Source organism: Panthera onca, chromosome C1 (genome assembly GCF_046562875.1).
Source record: "Panthera onca isolate mPanOnc1 chromosome C1, mPanOnc1 haplotype 2, whole genome shotgun sequence".
NCBI lineage: Eukaryota > Metazoa > Chordata > Mammalia > Carnivora > Felidae > Panthera > Panthera onca.
Window position 1 is genome coordinate 219,222,842 of NC_138346.1, and position 19,557 is coordinate 219,242,398.

General features: G+C 59.5%; 1 protein-coding gene across 6 annotated transcripts in view; it reads left to right on the forward strand.

Annotated features, from left to right (window-relative positions):
* Nucleotides 1–19,557, forward strand: part of CEP104 (centrosomal protein 104) — a 35,553-nt gene that overhangs the window by 13,333 nt on the left and 2,663 nt on the right. For 5 of the 6 annotated variants that reach the window (XM_060623596.3, XM_060623600.3, XM_060623597.3 and 2 more), the window contains 14 exons: nucleotides 265–420; nucleotides 1,592–1,813; nucleotides 3,542–3,736; nucleotides 4,330–4,497; nucleotides 5,092–5,265; nucleotides 6,835–7,011; nucleotides 9,545–9,751; nucleotides 10,114–10,230; nucleotides 12,286–12,325; nucleotides 12,519–12,585; nucleotides 13,141–13,249; nucleotides 15,310–15,448; nucleotides 15,610–15,677; nucleotides 18,772–18,856. In XM_060623596.3, coding sequence (XP_060479579.2) covers nucleotides 265–420; nucleotides 1,592–1,813; nucleotides 3,542–3,736; nucleotides 4,330–4,497; nucleotides 5,092–5,265; nucleotides 6,835–7,011; nucleotides 9,545–9,751; nucleotides 10,114–10,230; nucleotides 12,286–12,325; nucleotides 12,519–12,585; nucleotides 13,141–13,249; nucleotides 15,310–15,448; nucleotides 15,610–15,677; nucleotides 18,772–18,856 — 1,924 coding nt within the window. The remainder of the gene's footprint in view (nucleotides 1–264; nucleotides 421–1,591; nucleotides 1,814–3,541; nucleotides 3,737–4,329; nucleotides 4,498–5,091; nucleotides 5,266–6,834; nucleotides 7,012–9,544; nucleotides 9,752–10,113; nucleotides 10,231–12,285; nucleotides 12,326–12,518; nucleotides 12,586–13,140; nucleotides 13,250–15,309; nucleotides 15,449–15,609; nucleotides 15,678–18,771; nucleotides 18,857–19,557) is intronic. The other variant, XM_078452518.2, reaches the window with a different exon arrangement.

Here is a 19,557-nt window from a genome sequence, read left to right on the forward strand (position 1 = left end):
CGTCCTCTGCGGCCGCGTCGCTGTCCTGAAGTGCCAGGGAACCCAAGAGGTTTATGGTCCCTGTGACTCGCGCAGGGTCTTAGACGCTGGGGCAGGACATGCAGCACCCCTCGTGGGCCTGCGTGGCTGCCGCTCCGTGGCCCCAGCCCAGTCCCCCCCCACCCCCCCGCGAGTGATGCCGTCACCCGAGCCTCGTGGGGCAAGCCGTGCGTGTGCCCAAGGCGCGCGGGCCCACATAGGGCAGAGTGACCCTGTGTGCTTCAGGTGGGCGAGCGCCTCGGGCGGTACGAGGTGGAGAAGCGCTGCGCAGTGGAGAAGGAGGACTACGACCGCGCCAAGGAGAAGCAGCAGCAGATGGAACGGTTCCGCAGCCAAGTGTACGAGCAGCTGCGGCTGCACAGCCTCGTGGACGCCGAGCTGGTAGGTGCGCGGGCCGCCCCGAGGGGCCGCTCGCCCACAGCGGGCATTTGTGAGACACACGCGGCCCTGTGGCGCTCAGGTCACACTTCAGATAGGTGACCTCAGGGGCACCTGCGGGGACTCAGTCGGTGGAGCACCCGACCCGATTTCAGCCCAGGTCACGATCTCCTGGTCGTGGGATCGAGCCCTGCGTCAGCCTGCTCAGGGTTCTCTCGCTCCCTCTGCCTCTCTCCCCTGCTTGTGCGTGCGCGCACGTGTGCTCTTTTTCTAAAATAAAACTTTAAAAAACTTTCTTAACTAAAAGATCCAAAGAAAAGATAGGTGACTTCAGCTCCCTCGGCCTCCGTGGGAGGTGCTGCTGGACACGAGCGGTGAGACTCACGGGAGAGGAGGAGGGGAACGGGCCGGGGCCCGTATCTCCCCGCATCTCCCCAGCCCGGTTTCCTCGTTTGCCAGCCCTCCTCACGTGTGCCTCGTGGCCTCGGGAGCGTCGAGCGTGAACAGTCCCGACAGCCCCGGCTCGTTAAGACGGTCTCCTGGGAGATGCCGTGCCTCGGACCTTTAGAGCCCACACGGGCAGTGGTGTCCATCCCACATCCCAGGCTAGGAAACTGAGGCCCAGAGCCGCACAACGGAGTCCGTGTGAGAGCGTGCGCTCTGCCGCGGCACTACTGGGCTCAGATCCGGCCCCGTTGCTGGCGGTGTGATCTCAGGGCCAGTCCTCGGCCACCCTGTGCCTCGGTTTCCTTACCCTACGTACGAGGCGTACCTCAAAGGAGATTGTCCGGTGCACTTCCCTCCGTGCCCAGCGCGAGCTAACCGATGTCACGATGACACAGAGGCACCCGCTTTCGCAGCCATAGGGCGGAGCGCACGGCCGTGCCGGGTTCGGGTCTCGCCAGGCGCGCTCTGCCCACGTACCTCGTCTCTGCTGGCAGGTGTGCACGCGCACTTCCGCCCTGCAGTGACCCAGGCGGTATGCTCGCGGTCACACTGGCGCTCTGGCGTGCCGCCACTTCCGTAGTGCACACAGCCGTCGAGAGACGGGTCAGATGGGGCGACAGGACTGGGGGCCCCTTGGCCTGCCTCAGCTGTCGCGCCCTCCCCCCCCGCCCCTCCCCGGAATGGCATGGCAGCAGCCCCGGGAATGAAGGGTCCCGTTTCTCCCCAGGTGCAAAGGCCTCCTGACCTGCCCCTGCAGCCCCTGGCACACTCTGGCAGTCCTCGCCACCAGCAGCCAGCGCTGTCTCGACCGCGAGAGGACAGAGCCCCAGAAAGCCTGCGTGCAGAGCCCTTCCTTCAGGAAAAGCCTCCAGCACGTCCCCTGGGCCCTCCTCAGCCCGCCACAGCGGACCAGGCCCCGCCCGCCGCGGACCCTCACCTCAGGACCCACGTAGGTAACTCGGTTTCACGTTGGGTGCAGCGCGATCAGAGACACGCAGTGAGGACCCGTTGGTGCCCGGGCTCTCCCAGTGCGGGGATCAGGGCACATGCCTGCACAGCCCCCGCCCGTCCTGCGTTCCAGGACAGGGACGTAAGTGCCGAAGCCTAAGCAGCCGGCAGGTAATCACCCCTCCCAGGGAGGCCCTGTGTGAACTTGGACCGGCCGGGCCTCCCACCGCAGGCGGCCCGGGACATGCTGGCCTCTGGAGCCTGTGCTTCACCTGTAAGCAGGCGCAAGCAGCAGCTGGAAGGATTGCTTCCAGGAATAAATGAGACAGTGTTTGTGCGGCCTAACGTAAACTGCCTTCGGTAGACCCTCAGGACGAGTCATGTGCTTGTCACGTACACATGCAAGGTACCGTGCTTCCAGAATCTTCTGTGTTGTGGGTAACAGAAAACCCGGCTAAACTGGGGGCCTGCTGGCTTCAGTAACGAGGGACTTGAGGGACCGCGCAGGTTCAGGCTTGGTTTGATTCAGCAGCTCGGCAGTGTCCTCGACGCCCGCTGCCTTCCTGTCTCAACTCTGCTTCCTGTGGGTCCGAGGCGCCCTGGGGCTGGAGCTGCCACGTGGCTTCAGGTGCACACGGCGTCCCGTCCGAGGGGACCGTGCGCACCTGAACGTATGCGTCACGTGCCGGCCCAGAAGTGGTGACAGGGACCAGAGGAGGGCCTCGCCAGAGCTCCCGTCCATGCGCCAGGCGGTGTGGCCGGTGGCCTCTGGGTGGGGCGGCAGGGCGCCAGGCGGGCACGGGGAGTGTCTGCTGCGGCCTGACGCCCAGGAAAGCCAGCGAGGACGGCACTGGTGTGGCTGCCTCCCCAGGAGCATCTTGTCTGTAACTTCATTGCTTTAAGTCATGTTTAATACCTCGGCACATGATACTCTAACATGCCCCTTGTTACCACATCAACGTGTTTTACAGCAGAGTAGATTTTAGAAGATGAGAAACTCATTCTCGCACACGGTGTACCCCCCGTTTATGTCTCAGTGGGTATTAAGTGTGAGTGAAGCGTCACGGTGACACCTGCCTCGGGAAATGACTCAGCAGTTTCTGCTCTCACTTAATTTTCCGGAAGTCTGCTACATACTTACTTGTCAAGTTGCGTGTCTGTCTCCACGTGGGGATGAAGCCCCAGGAGGCAGGGAGTCCGTGTCGCCCACTGCTTGGGCCAGGGGCCCGACGAACACCTGTGGGGCTGAGCGCCCGCCCGGAGCAGCAGGAAGAGCAGAAGGCTGCCCTGAGGTCCTCGGCTGGGCCGCCCGTCTTCCTAGAGGTCTGCCGGATGACAAGCACATTTAAAATGAGGCCTGATCGTTATTTCTAAGTCATAAAGTATGGAAAGAAACAGAAGTCTTGTCAAGAAAACACAATGACTTGTACCCTAGTCAGTTCATGTCCTGTGAACTGTAATTACCAGCAGTAAATAGCAACTGACGTGGAGTTCGGGCCACTTTGTTGTTAGGTCTGTAGTGAACTTGGAAAGGAATAGAGACCCTGTCTAAGTTTTCCTATTAAATCTTGCCGTCGCATAAGTTGTCCTAATCTGATGAAACTGGTATTTAGCGAAATACCGTTGTTCAGACCAGGTAAGCGCAGAGCAGTAAGCCTGCAGTGTAGACATGGTGTTGGCAGTGGGGGAGCCCCGCCGGAGCTCTGTAGCCGCCCTTCCTCTCCTGTAGCTCCAGGCCGTGCCCTACGATGAGCGGCCCCTTCCTGCTGCCCGGAAGCAGCCTGCGGCGGCCCTGGAACCAGAGAAGAGTGACTGGGATGGCAGTGAGGCTCCCAGAGGAGCTGCCACTGGGGAGCCGGAGCCCTTGACGGAGAAGGCATTGAGAGAGGCCAGCCCTGCCGTGGACGTGCTCGGAGAAGCCCTGGTAACGAGCGGGCCCGCGGGTGGGCGCGGGTCACGGGGAGGGACGAGGGCGGGAAAGCGCCCACGGCTCTGTGTCTGAGATGTCCTTGGCTTCCTGTTGTCCTTGTTGTTCGCTTGAAGCCTTCTGATAATTATTAATTATATAAAACAGCAGACGCAGAAGCTAGAACTTAAGATTTTATGAACGAGTGTTGAAGATACTGTCTAGTATTGCCAGAGCCCGTGTTGAAAATCTGCCCCTCCCAGAACCTGCTAACTCAGGCCGGGGAGGGGGGAGATGATGGCAAAACAAAACAGAGGACGGCAGTCTCCTCTTGAAATGAGCCCAGTGGGCCTCTCCCTGGTCCCCTGGCCCCTGGGCGCCAGCTTCACAGTATTTCTCCTGGCGGAACTTCTGATACTTTCTGTACTTTAGCAGGCCTTCGGTGTTCTGCGTTAGAGAAATTATTGTTTAAGTGTACATATTAATTCTGTTCTCACGAGAGATTTTTCTCCATCCGGAACAAACAGAGGCTGGGGTCGCAGGGTCCTGGGGGGCGGCGTGACATCACTGAAACGCCTGCACGGAGTAAGGCAGCCTCTGGTCTGTGGTAGGTCGCTGGGGCCTATTCCAAGACATGGTCGTACCGGGAAGACGCGCTGCTCGCACTGTGCAAACAGCTGATGCAGATGCCCGCTGGAGCCCCCAAGGAGGAGCTGAAGAACGTTCTGCGAGCGTCCATCTTCCTCGTGAGGAGAGCCGTCAGAGACCTCGTGACCCCAGTGAGTCCCCTCCGCCCCTCAGTGGCCCCGGCTGTACGGGTGAGGTGCCCCCGGGGCTCGGGGTAGCCCGGGAGGGGCCACGGGTGTCGCTGGGAATCAAGGTTCTGTGGCACGAAGCGTGCTCAGCGAAGGGCATCGGAGTCCGTCTCTGCCCGGCCACGCGTTCTGCTCTCGAACGGCACCAGCTTTGCTGTGCTCTTTAAAGCAGCATCCGCTGAGACCGGGCTCCCCGCGACCCGCAGGCACTCGGTTGACGTTTTTATGTTTCACAAGCCCGAGGAGCCCGGGGCCGTTAGCGAATCCCCCGACCCCACAGGGGCCGTGACCGTGAGCTCGCCCGGCGGCACCGCCGTCCGCATTTCCCCGGCCCGGCAGGAAGGTCAGACGCTTGGCGTCCAGGGCGAAGCGGGTGCCTCCTGACACGTGAGGTGCGGGCACGTGTCTTCCCAGCTCGAGGCGCTGTGTTCAGGAAGTGGCTTTCAGCTCGCCCTCTGCGGCCCTCCCCGCAGCACGTGATGTTCCACACGATGCTCGTGTTTATCGTTCTCAGTAAATGTCAGAGGAGTGCCTCGGCTTTTACCACTTTCTCCTTAGGTCTTTCAGGCTTCTTTGAAACTGCTGAAAATGATAATTACACAATATATTCCCAAACACAAGCTGAGCAAGCTCGAAACGGCCCACTGTGTGGAGAGAACCGTTCCCGTTCTGCTCACCAGGACCGGAGACTCCTCTGCTCGCCTCCGAGTCATAGCTTCCAATTTTATCCAGGTACGGATGCCGCCGTGAAGCTTGAAACGGCAAAGAAGCGTGTCACTGCAGCCGTTGGGCCTTGCGAGGTTCTGTCTCCCCGAAGAGCGTCACCCGTTCTCCTTCGTGACGCCCTGCCCTGCGTCTCTTGTGCTCTGAAAGCTGAGTTTTGCCTTAGATGTAAACTTCGGTGAAGTATAGTTTGGCTCGTCTGGTATTTGCGTCGACACGCGCTGGTAACTTCTAGTGAAACTAGACGGAAAGCTGAACCAGAATAGGAAATTGGGGGCAAAGAGATGAGATAAATGTGCAATGACCTCAATCTAAGTAGTTGTGTTGTTGCCGCACACGAGCCTCCTCCAGGCCAGGCATCGTGGGAAATCCCGAGGGAGCTCTTGCCTCGAGGTCCATGCTGGGGCTTCAGCAAGTCTATGAGCCCCGAAGGTCCTGCACAACATTCTCAGAGGGATCCTTTTTAGTGTGAAGAACCACGAATCTCATTTTCTGTAACAAACTTGAGTTTGTTGAGTATGAAAAAGGAGGGGGGAGTTATGCTAATACGGCAAAAGTGACGCCAAAGTCCTACAAGACACCCCCTCTTGCTTGTGACTCGGTTTGGGGGAGATGGCGGTTTTCAGAAGGGGTGTTGAAAATGAGAGCGTGTCTTTCCTCCATGAAGTCATTTTTAAGACCTCTGCTTTCCGAGTAGTTTGGAGGTGCCGCGGTGCGGTGCCCTCGTCCAGCAGCAGGTCGCAGGGCCGGCCGTGAACGAGCTGTGGGCGGGGTTGGCCGCCCACGCACCTGTGATCGTGGGCAGAGTCCCTCAGGGGCCCGGACTAAAGGGAACTTCTGGAAAAGCCAGAGGCTGTTTGAGGTGGTGTGGCCTCCTGACTGTTAATGGATTTTTTTCTGTATTGCAGCCCATATGCTTTAGTGTCTTATCGTTTTCTTTCTGTGTCTGGTTGCTGAGTGATAAGCACGTTAATTACAGGAAGACGTGTCTGTTGCTGGTGGACTTACCTGCTGTCCTGTGAGCCCCCCAAGGCCCCCGTCCGCCAGCCGTCTGTGACTGCTGTGCTCTCAGTTGACGTTTCCTAAATAGTAGCACAGCACTCATTTCTTTGAGAATTTTAGAAATTAGAAAACCTTTTTCTTAAAGTTGGGAAATCCTGAGAAGAGAAATCTTAAGTTTTCAATCACATTTTGTGGAAATCTTTCATTTATCTTTGGGTGATCATGGTTTTATTTCTCATGCTTTAGGGTTTTTTGTTTTTGTTTTGAGAAGGAGCAAGTGTGAGTGGGGAGAGGAGCAGAGGGGCAGAGGGGCTGGGAGGGAATCTTAAACAGCCTCCACGCTCAGCGCAGAGCCCGACACGGGGCTCAATCCCGTGACCCTGGGATCACGACCTGAGCCGAAATCGAGAGTCGGACCCTCAACCGACTGAGCCGCACAGGCTCCTTTAGGGTTTTATTTTTAATCAGTACACCTCGAACAGAAACACGAGCATATTTGGAGGATCATGCTAAATTATACTAAGTGGCCTCAAGCGTTTTCCAGTAAAAATTAACAAGTTCTGTTGGTTTTTATAGGAAATGGCCTTGTTTAAGGAAGTTAGGTCTCTCCAGATTATCCCACCTTACTTGGTACAGCCGTTAAAAGCCAACTCTTCGGCTCATCTGGCAATGAGTCAGGTGGACCTCCTGGCCCGGCTCCTGAGAGACCTGGGCACCGGGAACACGGGTTTCACCGTCGATAACGTGATGAAGGTAAGTGCACCTGTGTGTGTGCTGCCGTGGCCTCCGCACGGGAGGGGGGCCTGGGGTGCGGTGGGTGTCCGGTCACTGCTTGTTGAACGAACGAACGAATGCGTGACCTCAGAAAGACAGTCACTGTTTCATGTCACAAACGAGTGCACCAAAAGTCTCCCTGCTGTTGGCTGTGCCCCGAGTCGGTAACTGGTCTGTACAGATCTTGGGCGCGGTGGACAGGTCACAGAGAGGCGGATGCCGAGTCCGCAAGAACGTCAGGTTTACGGAAGTGCAGGGAGTTTGCCTGGACAACCTAGTGCAACTAAGAAGCCGCTGGAGAGAAACGGCCACAGCAGAGGCCCCGCGTCCCTGGTGCCACATGGTCCGCACGGAAGCTCCGTGCACGCCACCAGCGTGTTGGCCGGACGCGGACACACGGTGCCCGGTGCAGCCCCCGCAGCCGCCCGTACTCGCTCCTGTCGGTGCCGGAGGGCAGGGTCTGCGGCGTGATTTCAGTGCCGTCTCTCCCTCCTCTGTGGGCTCCGCGTGTCTGGCTCCCGTAGGAGCTTCGACTTGCAGTCTGTTGGCCATCAGTGGTCGCTCCTGAGCTCCTGTCTCTTCTTCTACAAATGCCAGGGGCAGCCGGTGGTAGCCCCCATACACAGTACCCAGCCGCCTCCACCACTTCTGGCGGCAGCAGCCCCGCGGCCACGGGGACCTCCATGTTTCTCGCCCCCACGTTCACTCCGTGCTCCCCAGCACAGAGCCTGGAGCCTGCCCTGCACACTTAAATTCCTGTTACGGGCGCCCCGCTCCACGGTGCCAACGTCAGCATCGGTTCTGGAAGCTGGCGGGGGCGGTGCCCGCGGCTCTCCCCTGCAGTCCTACTTCTGGAGGAGAGACGGCGCTCTGGCCCACGCAGGCCCTCAGGGCCGCCGCTTCCTCCTGGGTCGCCACCACCAGCTTTCACACACAACTTGGGAGGTCACTGAATGAAGGAAGCGACTAGAGGGTGGTGAGGATGTCCTTATGGGCCAGGCTGCTCCCGGCACACTTCCTGTGACCGCAGTGGCCCACACACACAGGACCTGGGAAGGGTGCCACGGCTGTGTGCACTGAAGAAGGAGGCTGGCCTGTCGAGCCCGTAGCCACATTCGGGTCCGTCTGAATGCTGGAAGGAGTGACCCTGATGGAAGGAAAAGAAGAAAGAAATGAACAGAAGTGGGAAGGAGGGGTCAGTTACCGCAGGAGCGAAGTCCCGAGTGGCTCTGGTAAAGACCCAGTGGGCTGGCTGCGTGTGGAGCAGGGAACACATGGGCTTCACGGAAGCCAGACCCGATGGCAGAGGTTCAAGAGACAAGAAGGAATATGAAACGCCCCCTGGACGTCTGAGAAGGTGAAGTGACTGGAAATGCCACAGCCGGTGCCCTGCGCACTGGGGTCCCCGTGACACCTGGGGTGGCCAGTCAGCACGTGCCTCAAGTCTGCCCACGACTACGCAGGAGAAGACGGGGTCCCAGACTCTAAGGGTGTGCATGAACGCTGGAAGTGACCTAGCGATGGACCGCACTGTCCAGGCTGGACGCCCAGGGCAGGGACGGCTGGAGGGAGGTGACAGGAGGAGACAGTGGTGGGTGCAGGAATGGACCGGAGCCCCAGTGGGGTTGGGGAGCTGTCAGGGAGGGAGTACAAGAGAGTGGGGGAGGGAGGAGACCTGGGGGCGAGCCGCTCCGGGGGGCGGTGGGGGGCAGGCAGGCTCTGGGGTAAAACCAAAGAGCCCGTGGCCAGGCTGACGCCGTGGGAAGTGAGCAGCCTGGCGCCCAGACCACCACGGGGAGGTGTCGGTCCACTGTCGCGGCAACACCAGTCTGCGATGGGGTGAACGTGTCACCACAGGTCCCCGTGACAGCGCCTGCGGCCCAAACAGATGGGCGTCCTTGACAGAGGAGTGTCGAGCAGGGAAAGAAAGCTCCAGACAGATAAGCGCAGGATGCTGTTTAAAACATTAAACACACCATGGTACGCGCACACTGATGCTAGTGGACTAGCGGACGGGAAGGAGCGTGCAGGCCTGCCTCGGGAGAGCCACGCCTCCGAGGAGCACGGGAGGACAGCGGGCCCAGGAGGCTTCCACGGGGGACTCTCGCCATCACCGCGGCGCCTTGCTTCTGAAAGACAGAGGTCCCACACAGACACGGCAGAATTACAGTTTGGTGATGTGGATGGTGGACGTGTAAAGCTTATCACCTTTGCTCTCCTCCGTGATTGGAATATTTTGTAATGTTTAATGCGAAGTTTATGGAAGGTTGTAACCTAAACAAATGCTTGTTGGTATGTTAAGTGGAAAAGAGCAAAACAAAGTTATGTATACGACCAGAGTTCAATCGCGTGTGTGAGACACACACGGTGAGAAACTCTCTGTCATAATGGAATCGTGTGGGTGGTGGTCTGTTTTTCGAATTCTCGTCATGTGCCTTTATTTTATGCTGGAAAAAATACTGTTATTGTAAGAATCAGTAACCACAAGAACCCCTCCCAACTTTATTTTTAGTTTTCAGTGAGTGCCCTGGAGCACAGAGTGTATGAGGTTCGAGAGACAGCGGTTAGAATTATTTTGGACATGTATAAACAGCACCGGGCTTTTATTCTAGAGTACCTCCCTCCAGACGACAACACCACGCGCAAGAACGTTCTCTATAAAACAATTTTTGACGGATTTGCTAAAATAGACGGCAGACCAACAGATGCTGACACGAAGGTATGTTAGTTTGTGTGAAGCTGTGATCTGATCCTGTACCGAAGGGGTTATTTGGTCCCCAACTAGAGTGACAGAGGAGCTGCACGTAGAGGAAACCAGCACTCGGAGCTCAGGTGCAGGCCTTTGCTCTTGCTGCCTGTGAGACCCGCAGTTTTGGAGCAACGACAGCTGGGAGAACATTGGCGATTTTATCTGCCAGTAAATGTTTTCAGGCTGATCTGGCGAATTTACTTTGAACCCTCGTTACATTGTCAGCGACCGTTCTAACATATAAGAGATGTAATTGATATGCCGTAATTCCCTCCCAATTTCGAAGACCATCCTAAAAAGCTGTTCTAACGAAAAAATAATTTTCATATCAGGCACAGAAAAAAGCGGCTACAGAAGAAGCGGAAAAACGAAAGAAAGAAGAAATTAAAGCTTTACAAGGGCAGTTGGCAGTGCTCTCCGAAATTCAGGCCGGAGTCCAGCATGGCAAGGTCAGCACATCCTTCCCCGGTCGCCGAGTGTCGGCCCCCCAGACAGACGCATGGCAGGCTCGCGTGACTTTCTGTGGCCTCGGGCGGGTGGCTGTGTGTGTTCTCTGCTGCGAGTGCTTCTAAAACTAGTCTGGGGGTGAATAAAGGGACCTCCCACTAGCTGCTCTGCGTTAGATTCTGGGTCCCCACTCTTCACCTCCCAGGCGGTGGCACGAGCGGCTGGTAGCCGCTGAAGTCTAAAAACGGCCGCCTGGGGGGAGGTTTCCTAGAGAGGAAACTTCTGGGCTAAACGGTCCTGGTACAAGGACATTTCCTCTCCGGAGCTCCCGGCCTCCTTCAGGGGCAAAGGAGGAAAATATGGCTGAATGTGAAGATGTGATTCCCGTGCACTAAAAAGGGGGGGTTCAGGTAGACGTTCCACCTCAGGGAGCCCCGGGTCCTCCGCCTCGGGGGGACATCGTCCGCGGGGGGGTCAGGAGGTGCTTGGGGGATATAAACACCAGCTGCATGCCACTGATTTTGTAATTCGGTTCCTTGAGTAGAAAGAACGTCTCTCTAAAAGAAAGAAAGGGGGAGAGGGGGTGGGCAGTAGCCACGGAGGAGCATGAAGTGTCAGCTGTGCGGGAGAGAAGGTTCCAGGGCGTGGTGCCCAGCAGCGTCCCTGCCACGAACAGTGCTGCTCTGACTGACCTTCATCCCTTGGGTCCGCCAGTGGGCTGGGGACGGTGTGTGCCAGAGAGCAGAACAGACAAAAGTCCCCATCCCCAGGGACCCTGTCCTCTCTCGGTGGCATCCGACAGCAATCCAGATACTCAGGGAGCTTGTGAGAGAGAGTGGGGGACCGCAGAGGAGAGCAGAGGAGCGGCTTCGGAGGAGGGACTGCCGCCTGGCGCCTTGCTCCGGGGGGCCTCTCGTGGAGCTTGTCTTGGGAAACGCCTGGCGACGGGAGGCCAGAGCCCGAGCCTGAGCACCAGGGGCCCTCAGGGGCGGCCGGAGCCGGGTGGCTGGCCCACAGGGCACCGAAGATAACGAGCTGAGTGGACAGCTGAGTGACTCAGGAAGCTGTCTGAGGGTTTCAAGCAAGAGTAAATCTGCTCTCCGAGGCCTTCACGGGGCCACCAGCCTTCACGAAGGAGGACTCCTGAGTAGTGCCCCCGGCCTGGAGAGAGGACCGTGCGGGCAGAAGCTAGGAGGGTGGCCTGTGTGTGCGTGAAGTGCAGCCTACGATTCGCCGGTGGGCTCGTGGAGGTCGCGTGGGGGGAGAGGGAGAAGCCCAGATCTCCCGGTTTGTGGCCCAGTTTGCACCTGGGGCACTGGAGCCTCGTCCACAGCAGGGTGGGCGGGGCAGCTGCTAGGCCTGGTCAGGAGAAGCCGGGGCCTGGGACCCCCAGGGAGAGAAGGCTGAACGCTTGCTCATCCACACGGGGGGGGGCGGCGAGCTGGGGGGCCGGAGAGGGCGCCCCTAGCATGAGCAGCTAGGAAAGGGGAGACGGCTGAGGAAATGGCGTTTGAGGGGCACCCTGGGCATCCACAGGGCAGGGCAACGGTCACGTGCTGCCCAGAGCTCACAGTACCATGGTGAGCTGCTGAAGAGCCAGCGGGGGGCAGGGGAGCGGCGAGGGCAGGGGAGCGGCAGCAGGGACAGGAGCCTGAGGCAGGGACTTGAGAGGGGAAGGCACGTATTTGGGCGTTGGGAGCTCACAGAGCTGTGTTACTTGTTGGTAGAAAGTCTAAAAATAGGGCCGCCTTGCGGGCTCAGTCAGTTGAGCATCTGACTTGGGCTCAGGGCATGATCTCGCGGTTTGTGGGTTCAGGCCCCGCGTCGGGCTCTGTGCTGACAGCTCCGAGCCTGGAGCCTGCTTCCGATTCTGTGTCTCCCTCTCTCTGCCCCTCCCCTGCTCATGCTCTGTCTCTCTCTGTCTCAAAAATTAATAAACGTTAAAAAAAAAAAGAAAAAAGAGAGTCTGAAAACAGAAGAATTTGCTTTCAGGGTCAAAACACCCTGGACAGACTGTGCAGCCATTTGTCCCTGACCTTTCTGCTCTTGTGTCTTAGGAGACGACGGCAGGCCCTGTGCTGGAGGCAGACAGTCAGGGTAGGTGCTCGGTCCCCTCGGCCATTCAGCAAATACTGGAGGGCGGGACATTGTACGACCTTTGTTAACTCACGTGCTTTTAAGTGTATTTCACACCAAACTGGTTACTAAAACTTTGAAAATAATTCCTACAAAAGGTCATTTTAAAAAATAACCTTTTTTTTTTTTTTTCCATTTTTCTTTCTCATTTCAGACACGGAAGGAGGGAAGGCAGCCGCACGTCCTGCCCCAGAAGTCCCAGCCGCTCACTACTTAGATAAGTGCGTGGGGTCATCCTCAGCCCGGTGTATAGAGATGGAAGGGACCGGCCACATAAAACGCGACTCAGTAGATATTTTCGCCCCAGCGCACTGCGAGCCTGTGGGCTGATAGGCTCGCGTCGCTCATTTGTACAAGTTGGAAAATTGCCCTCCACGCTGACGGGCTTAACTCTGGGTGTGTCCGGTTTCCCCGCACTTTACCCAACACTGCTTGGCGGCCGATTGTCAGAGGGCTGTTAAAGGTACCAGATGTGACAACAGCGAAGCACGTCCCCTGTGCCACCGCCACAGCGCATGTGCAAGGAATTTCAGTAGAACGTCTTTGCCTTTTTTTCCGATGCGAGTTAGTTTCTGCCTGATTGTGCCGGTGGGTTAGAACTTGTGGGACCCGAAGCCGACTTGTGTCAAACGAGTGGGCCGCGCCCCCCCCCTCCCCCCCCCCCCCCCCCACCGCCGGAGCCTCCGGCCAGGGCAGCGGGGCCGCCCAGGGAAGGCGAGGGCGCGCGTGCGTCCAGGCCCCTCCGCGCCTCATCTCTCGCTGCTGTCTCGTTTCAGTTTATGTATCTTCTGTGGGGAGAGGAGTGAGTCCTTCACGGAGGAGGGCCTGGACCTCCACTACTGGAAGCGCTGCCTCATGCTGACAAGATGCGCCTGCTGCAGGCAGGTCAGGCGCCCGGCCGCACGCGGCCCCTCCACGGCCCCTCACAGACCCGCCCCGCGTGTAGCGCTCCCCGGGGAGAAGTCGCGGGGAAGGTGGCTGGATGGCTGTCACCCCGTTTTCTTACGTTTTCCGCTATTTTAAGTGAGCCGTGTCCCACGTACGTAAACGTGCAGGCGCACCTCAGCGGCGGGGTTCCATTCCGGACCACCCCGGGAACACACGGGGCGCAAGAAAGCGAGTCACGTGACCTTCGTGGCTTCCCAGGGCGCGGGGAAGCTACGTGTGCTGTGGCCTGTGGTCTGTCCAGCGTATGAGCCGCACCTAAAAAAGGACGTGCGTGCGTCACACACGTACTAAAAAACGCTGGCCAGCATTTGGGCTTCTGGCAAAGTCCTATTCGCCGATCACAGGTCACCGTCACACGTACGACAGTGAAAACGTTTGACGTGTTGCAAGAATGACTGAAATGTGATACGGACGCAAAGTGCGCAAATGCCGCTGGGACAGTGGTGGCGAATGACCCAGTCAGTGCAGGGTCGTCGCAGCCCCTCCGTCTGCAGAGAACGCGGCATCTGCGAAGCACGTGACAGGAGGTGCCCGTCCGCAAAGCCATGAGTGTGAGAGCCCGCGGGGCCCCCACAAAATAACACACCCGTGTCCCCAGCACCCAGGCCCCTCAAAGTGCACCACCTCCCCCCGCCCTGAGTCACCCCACCATCCTGATTTCTGACACCACAAGTTAGTGTTGCTTGCGTTTCGGGTTTACGTGATAGAACCCTACAAAATGTACCTACTTTATGTCAGGTTGGTCTTCCAGCTTTATAGTGTTCCGTTGTTTGAGCAGTGCACGATTCATCCCTCCATCCTACTGTTTTTGGAACTCAGGTTGCGTCCGGTTAGAGCCTATCACGAGTAACGCTGCCACAGACATTCTTGTATCCGCTCCCAGGGCGCCTGCAAACGCGCCTTTCTGGGTGCACCCCCGGGGGCGGAGTGGCTGGGCGAGCCAGCGCTGGGCTGCGGGGCTGACTCAGGCCGTGCTCCGGAGGGGTCTTAAGGGCGTGGGGGGCCGTGCCACATCCTCGCCAGCTCCGTGGTTCCTGCCCACAGTGAGGTGCGGCCCCTGTCCATCCGTCTCTCGGCCACCCGAGTGCCCTCTTGTATAAAATAGCTTCCAGTCTCTTGCTCACGTTCTGAATCGCGTTGCCGGTCCCGCTTTACTGATCTGTAGTCATGCTTCAGGTGCACGGACCGGAGTCCTCGGCCAGCCCCAGGTGCCATAGTTGCCCTCTCCCGCTTGGGGTCTGGCCTGTTTGTCACCCCAGCGTGTCTTTTAAGTTTAAACGCTGTCCACCTTGTTCGTCTTGCCCGTGGTTTACGCGTTGTGTATCTTGTTTTAAGAAAACTCCCACCCCCGGATTTGCAGGTCTCCTCTGATGCAGTAAGGCCTTCCTTTTAATAAAGGAGGAGAATGAACTTCTGGCCTCTACCTTGGGGCTCTTGCAGGCTACACAGCAGCTCTCAAGTAGACAGAGCCCCCCCCCCCACCCCCCACAGCCTGGCAGTGCAGACTTCTAGCCTCCCCCCAACTCCCAGCCCGTGTTGGCTGGATTCCCAGCAGGTGTATGAGTCCATGCATAGTGGTCACTCCTGCTGAATGTGCCTGGGTGGTGAGAGACTCTCCTAACAGTCTTTTTGTGACCCCATCTCTGCACATTCTTACAAGCAACAGGGAGGCGGGATTTGAACCAGAGGCCACACGGCTAAGCTGTTCCGCGGCTTCCTGCGTGTGCTGCGGGGGTTAGCCGTTGCTCCTCCGTCCCACCCCCCCTTGGCAGTGTCCTCTGTGCACTACCACTATAACACGAGGAGGGACACACGGGGGGCACGGGGTCTTCAGCAGAGTATAGCGAGCGCCCGAGGAAGCCCCCTGGGGCCGGCGGGGTCAGGACCAAGTGAGAGAAGAGCTGTGCGTGTTCCGGCCCTGGGGAACACGTGCAAGGTGGGGCCGCACGCGCCCCGTGCGCTCAGCACCCTGCTTCCTTCTGCATTTCCGGATGCAGGTGGTCGAGATCTCCAGCCTGACGGAGCACCTGCTGACAGAATGCGACAAGAAAGACGGGTTTGGAAAGTGTTACCGCTGCAACGAGGCTGTTCTGAAGGAAGAGCTGCCCAGACACATAAAAGCAAAGGACTGTAATCGTGAGTGCCCGCTCGGCCCCCGCCCAGACCCCTCGGTGCCCGCTGTGCCCCCGGGCCCTGCCTGGGGAGGCCCCGCGTGGAGGGCTGGCCCACCCCGCGTCTATAGCTCCTGGCTCAGGTCTCGGGAGGAGCTGAGCCTTGTCCTGCTGATGCCGTTTTAGCCGCCAAACCGGAGAAGCTGGCAAACCGCTGTCCTCTGTGCCACGAGAACTTCTCACCGGGGGAGGAGGTGAGGACCTAACTCGAGCGTGACCCTACCCGGGGCTGAGCCGGCGACGAGGCTGTCGGGGCTGGGCCGCGGGTGGGGGACCGTGAGTGTTCGGGGAGCACCCCGGTCCCGCTTCAGGTCCGCCTGACACTCTGTCACCTGCCTTCTCCCGTGAGTTCTCCCTCCCGTAGCGCCTGGACCCTCTGCGGGGGGCCTCAGCTCTGGGTGGGCGAGCGCGAGGGGCTTTCGCCTCTGTCTAGGCGCGGCACCCCTCTGTGCGCTGGGGCCCTGAGTGGCGTCTGGGCCAGACGTGCGGGTCTCTTCTCATTACTGCCGTCCAGCCCAGTGCAGTTGGGGGGTTCTACCTCGCAGACGACTGCCAGCTCTCCTCCCTTTCCCGGCGCCGGCGACTCTGGCTTCCGGTTCCCGCCCCCCTCCTCCCTGGGCCCCCTGCTCTGACCAGAGCAGGTCTGAGACTCGTGTCGGTGGTTCAGCTGACACGACAGTGGCGATGTCCTCCACGTGCCAGGCAGGGCGGTCCTGGGGACCTGCCTCTGGCTCCACCGCTTCCGCTCCAGCCCCCTTAGCCGCTGCACCTGCAGTTCCCCACGGGTCCCGTCGCGGGCTCTCCCTGCCCCAGCCGTCTGGGATGTGCCCACGAGACGGCTCAGACCCAGCCGTGCTCTGTAGCTCGCCCTCAGCCGTGCTCTGTAGCTTGCCCTCGACCTCCGAGAGCACGTAGCAGACGGCCCTGTGCCCATGCCGTCATCCCAGGCCCGTCGTCCCTCTCTCAGAAAACGTCAGATACACAACACAGTGCGCGGCAGAGCAGAGGGGCCCGCAGGCGCCCCTCACGCCCCATCGCCAGCTCGCGTGGCCGTGGGCTCACAGCCACCCCTGCCCCATCTGCACCCAGCTGCGGCTCCCTGCCCAGGCCACGCTGGGGTGCAGCCAGACGGCACGTCGCTTCCTCTGGAAATGGCTCTGCCGTGGGGCTCCGGAAACAGTGCTCGTGGAGGCGCTCTCGAGAGCGTCCCCCAGCCTCCCCTCGGGGTCAGTGTCCCGACCCCCGCGGAGGCCGCACGCGGAGACTGCTGGATGTGTTTCTAAGTAGCCTCCTCCGTGTGCTCTGTTTTAGAGTTTGGTGAGAAGCGGTCTGCCTGGCAGGGTTTCCCGTGGGCTGGGTTTCCCGTGGGCTGAGTTTGCGGATGGCCTCCCTCCCGGCACCGTTAAGAGGTCGTTCCCGCCCGGTTCCTGTGAATCGCAGTTGGCTCTGTAGGCCGGGTCCGTTTAAACCTCAGACTTGCCCGCAGCCACTTCTTAGCCAGTGGCCCGCCCTTCCGTGACCGGGCACATCCCACGACCGTCAGGGACCGTCAGGTCCACACAGGCCAGCCTGCCACCCTGCAGTCGTCAGCTGGGCCGCTGCTTCCGAGAGAAGCGTTCCTCCCTCTGCCCTGCAGTCGCCCGCAGGCGAGAACGTGTGTGCCTCCCACATGGTCCACGGGCTGCACAGGAGCAAGCCGCTCACCAGCGTGTCCCTTAGTGTCATAAACACGCAGACTCAACCGGTGTCCTGCAGCCTCTCTGAGGCCTGAGTCGCCTGGTCTGTGGCCAGCGCGGCCTCTCAGACGGGCTCCTGGCCTTGTTGTTCGGACCCCGGTGTTCTCGGCACCCCCCGGCTGTTGTCACACTCTGCCCGCTCCATGCTGACCCTGCCCAGGCCGGCCCCGGACCTGGGCTCCCTCCGGTGGAAATGGATATTTTAGAACAGCATCGGTGTCTCCCGTGCTCACAGCCACCGAGTTGGTCACTGTCGCTGGCCTTCCCGGTGGATGGAGCCGTGTGAAAATGCTGACATGACCACCTCGTGAGTTCAGCCGAACATTTCCGACGCATCCTGTGTCTCCCGGTGTCCCCTTTCCCCAGCCCAAGGGTTGGGTTCTCAGAGCCCCGGAGATGCCAGACCCGCCTGCCGCCCGTCGTGCACGCGCACTGCGCGACCCCACACGCAGCACGTGCCTGGCAGCAGTGCCCAAACTCGGGGCCGTGAGTCCCTGTTCACATCCTTTCCGTGTCCCCTGGCGGTGGGGGGTCCACGAGCTGTTTCACGGCCACAGTGCGTTTGCGGTCACTTGCTTTATTGTGTATTTGGTTTTTGGGGGGGGGGGGGGGTAAAATTAAGTCCTGTAATTATATAAAGCACTCGACTAGTTCTGAAGTCTGTAAAATGGGACATATGCACAGAAGAACAGAGAGCAGCTGCAGTGCCTGCCCCTGCCCACCACCCCTCCTTCCTAACAGGGCCGTTTTTAGCGGTTTTCCCTTTTAAAAGTCGTGTAAGTAGTCCTCACGTGCACACGCCTTCTCTCCGTTCGCGTGTGAAACTCAGGCTTTGTGTCCGGGGTCTGATTTCTACCGTGACACTAGCTGTCACGGGACACCCGGTCCCTGCGTGTGGCTGCTGTCATCTCCTGCTCCGTGCGATGCGGACCTCAGCCCCTCTCCTCCTGGCAGTTGTGTCCCCTGGCGTCCGACAGCTTGCGGCTCCAAAGCCGTCAGCGGGCCTCTCGGACTTCTCTGCTTGCTCTCGGTTCAGCGGTCCATGCCTGCAGCCAGTCACCACACACTTGGCGGCTCAAACATCCTTCTATGATGTCAGTTTCTGTGGGGCAGGAGTCGTGGGCACAACTGAACGGGTCCTCTGCTCCAGGAGTCACCAGGCCACAGTGACACGTCGACTGGGCCGCGTTCTCATCCATGGGCCCGGCTGGGGGGGGAGGGGGTCTCCCGAGCTCCCCCAGTGCCGGCAGAATTCTTCTGTCACTACAGGACCGGGGTCCCTGTTTTCTGCCGGCTGGCAGCCAGGGGCCACTGCCCGCTCCTGGAGGTCACCCTGCCCCGTGTACTCCCCGAATCCACACACGTGCACGTGCTTATGTGACAACAGTCCGAGCGCGCCGTGCTCGGAGGTGATGAGGACCGAGGGGCTCCGTGTGCCGCGCCAGGATGTGAGATGCGGCCGCCTCTGGTTTCAGCTCTGACAGGAGCTCAGCTCATCTGCTCCCTCTCGGTCGCCTGGTTGACGCGGCGTGTGCCTCCTCTTTTGTTCCAGGCGTGGAAGGCTCACCTCATGGGCCCCGCCGGCTGCACGATGAACCTGCGCAAGACGCACGTGCTGCACAAGGCTCTGCCGCCAGGTGAGGTCCGGGGCCTTGCTGCACGTGGGTGCCGCGTGGCGGGGCCCCCGCACCTCTGGGGTCACACGGACGTGCTTCCCTCCCTTAGCGAGTAGGCTGATGTGTGCCCAGACCTCTTGTCGTCAGCACCACGCTCTTGCCTCAGGGCTCCCTCCGCGTCCTTCGGGCGCACGCCCCTGCTCCTGGCTCTGCATCGCCAAAGCAGAGCGCTCGGAAACAGACGGATATAGCAGACACAGACATCTCCGCTCCCTGCCTCATAAATTGTAATTGCAGCTACTTTGTGTTAGGTTGAGAACGCCGACAGGAAAGCAGGACGTTTTTCGTTAGAAAATTCTTCCTGACGAAAAACCGTTGGACGGACGTTCTTACTTCAGGGGCGTTAATAAGTGAGAGAGTAATAAAAACGAGTGTGACGGGATGTGGGCTCTGGGCTCCACCTGCCAGATACCCGGCGAGGGCTGAGTGTGGCTGACGCCCCCCCCCCCCCACCCCGCACCCTGCCACCTCTCTCATAACGGAGGGAATATGGGCACCTGGAGGGGGCGCCTGCCCGGGGCGACTCAGCCTGGAAGCGAAGCTGTAGTCGCGTGGCTGCTCGTTTTCTTCGTTTCTGGAGCTGAGTCTCTACAGCCGACACCCGGGCAAATGAGCAAGTTCTCTTTCTTCCCGCCCTCGGGCCAGGCGTCTCCTCTGAGCCC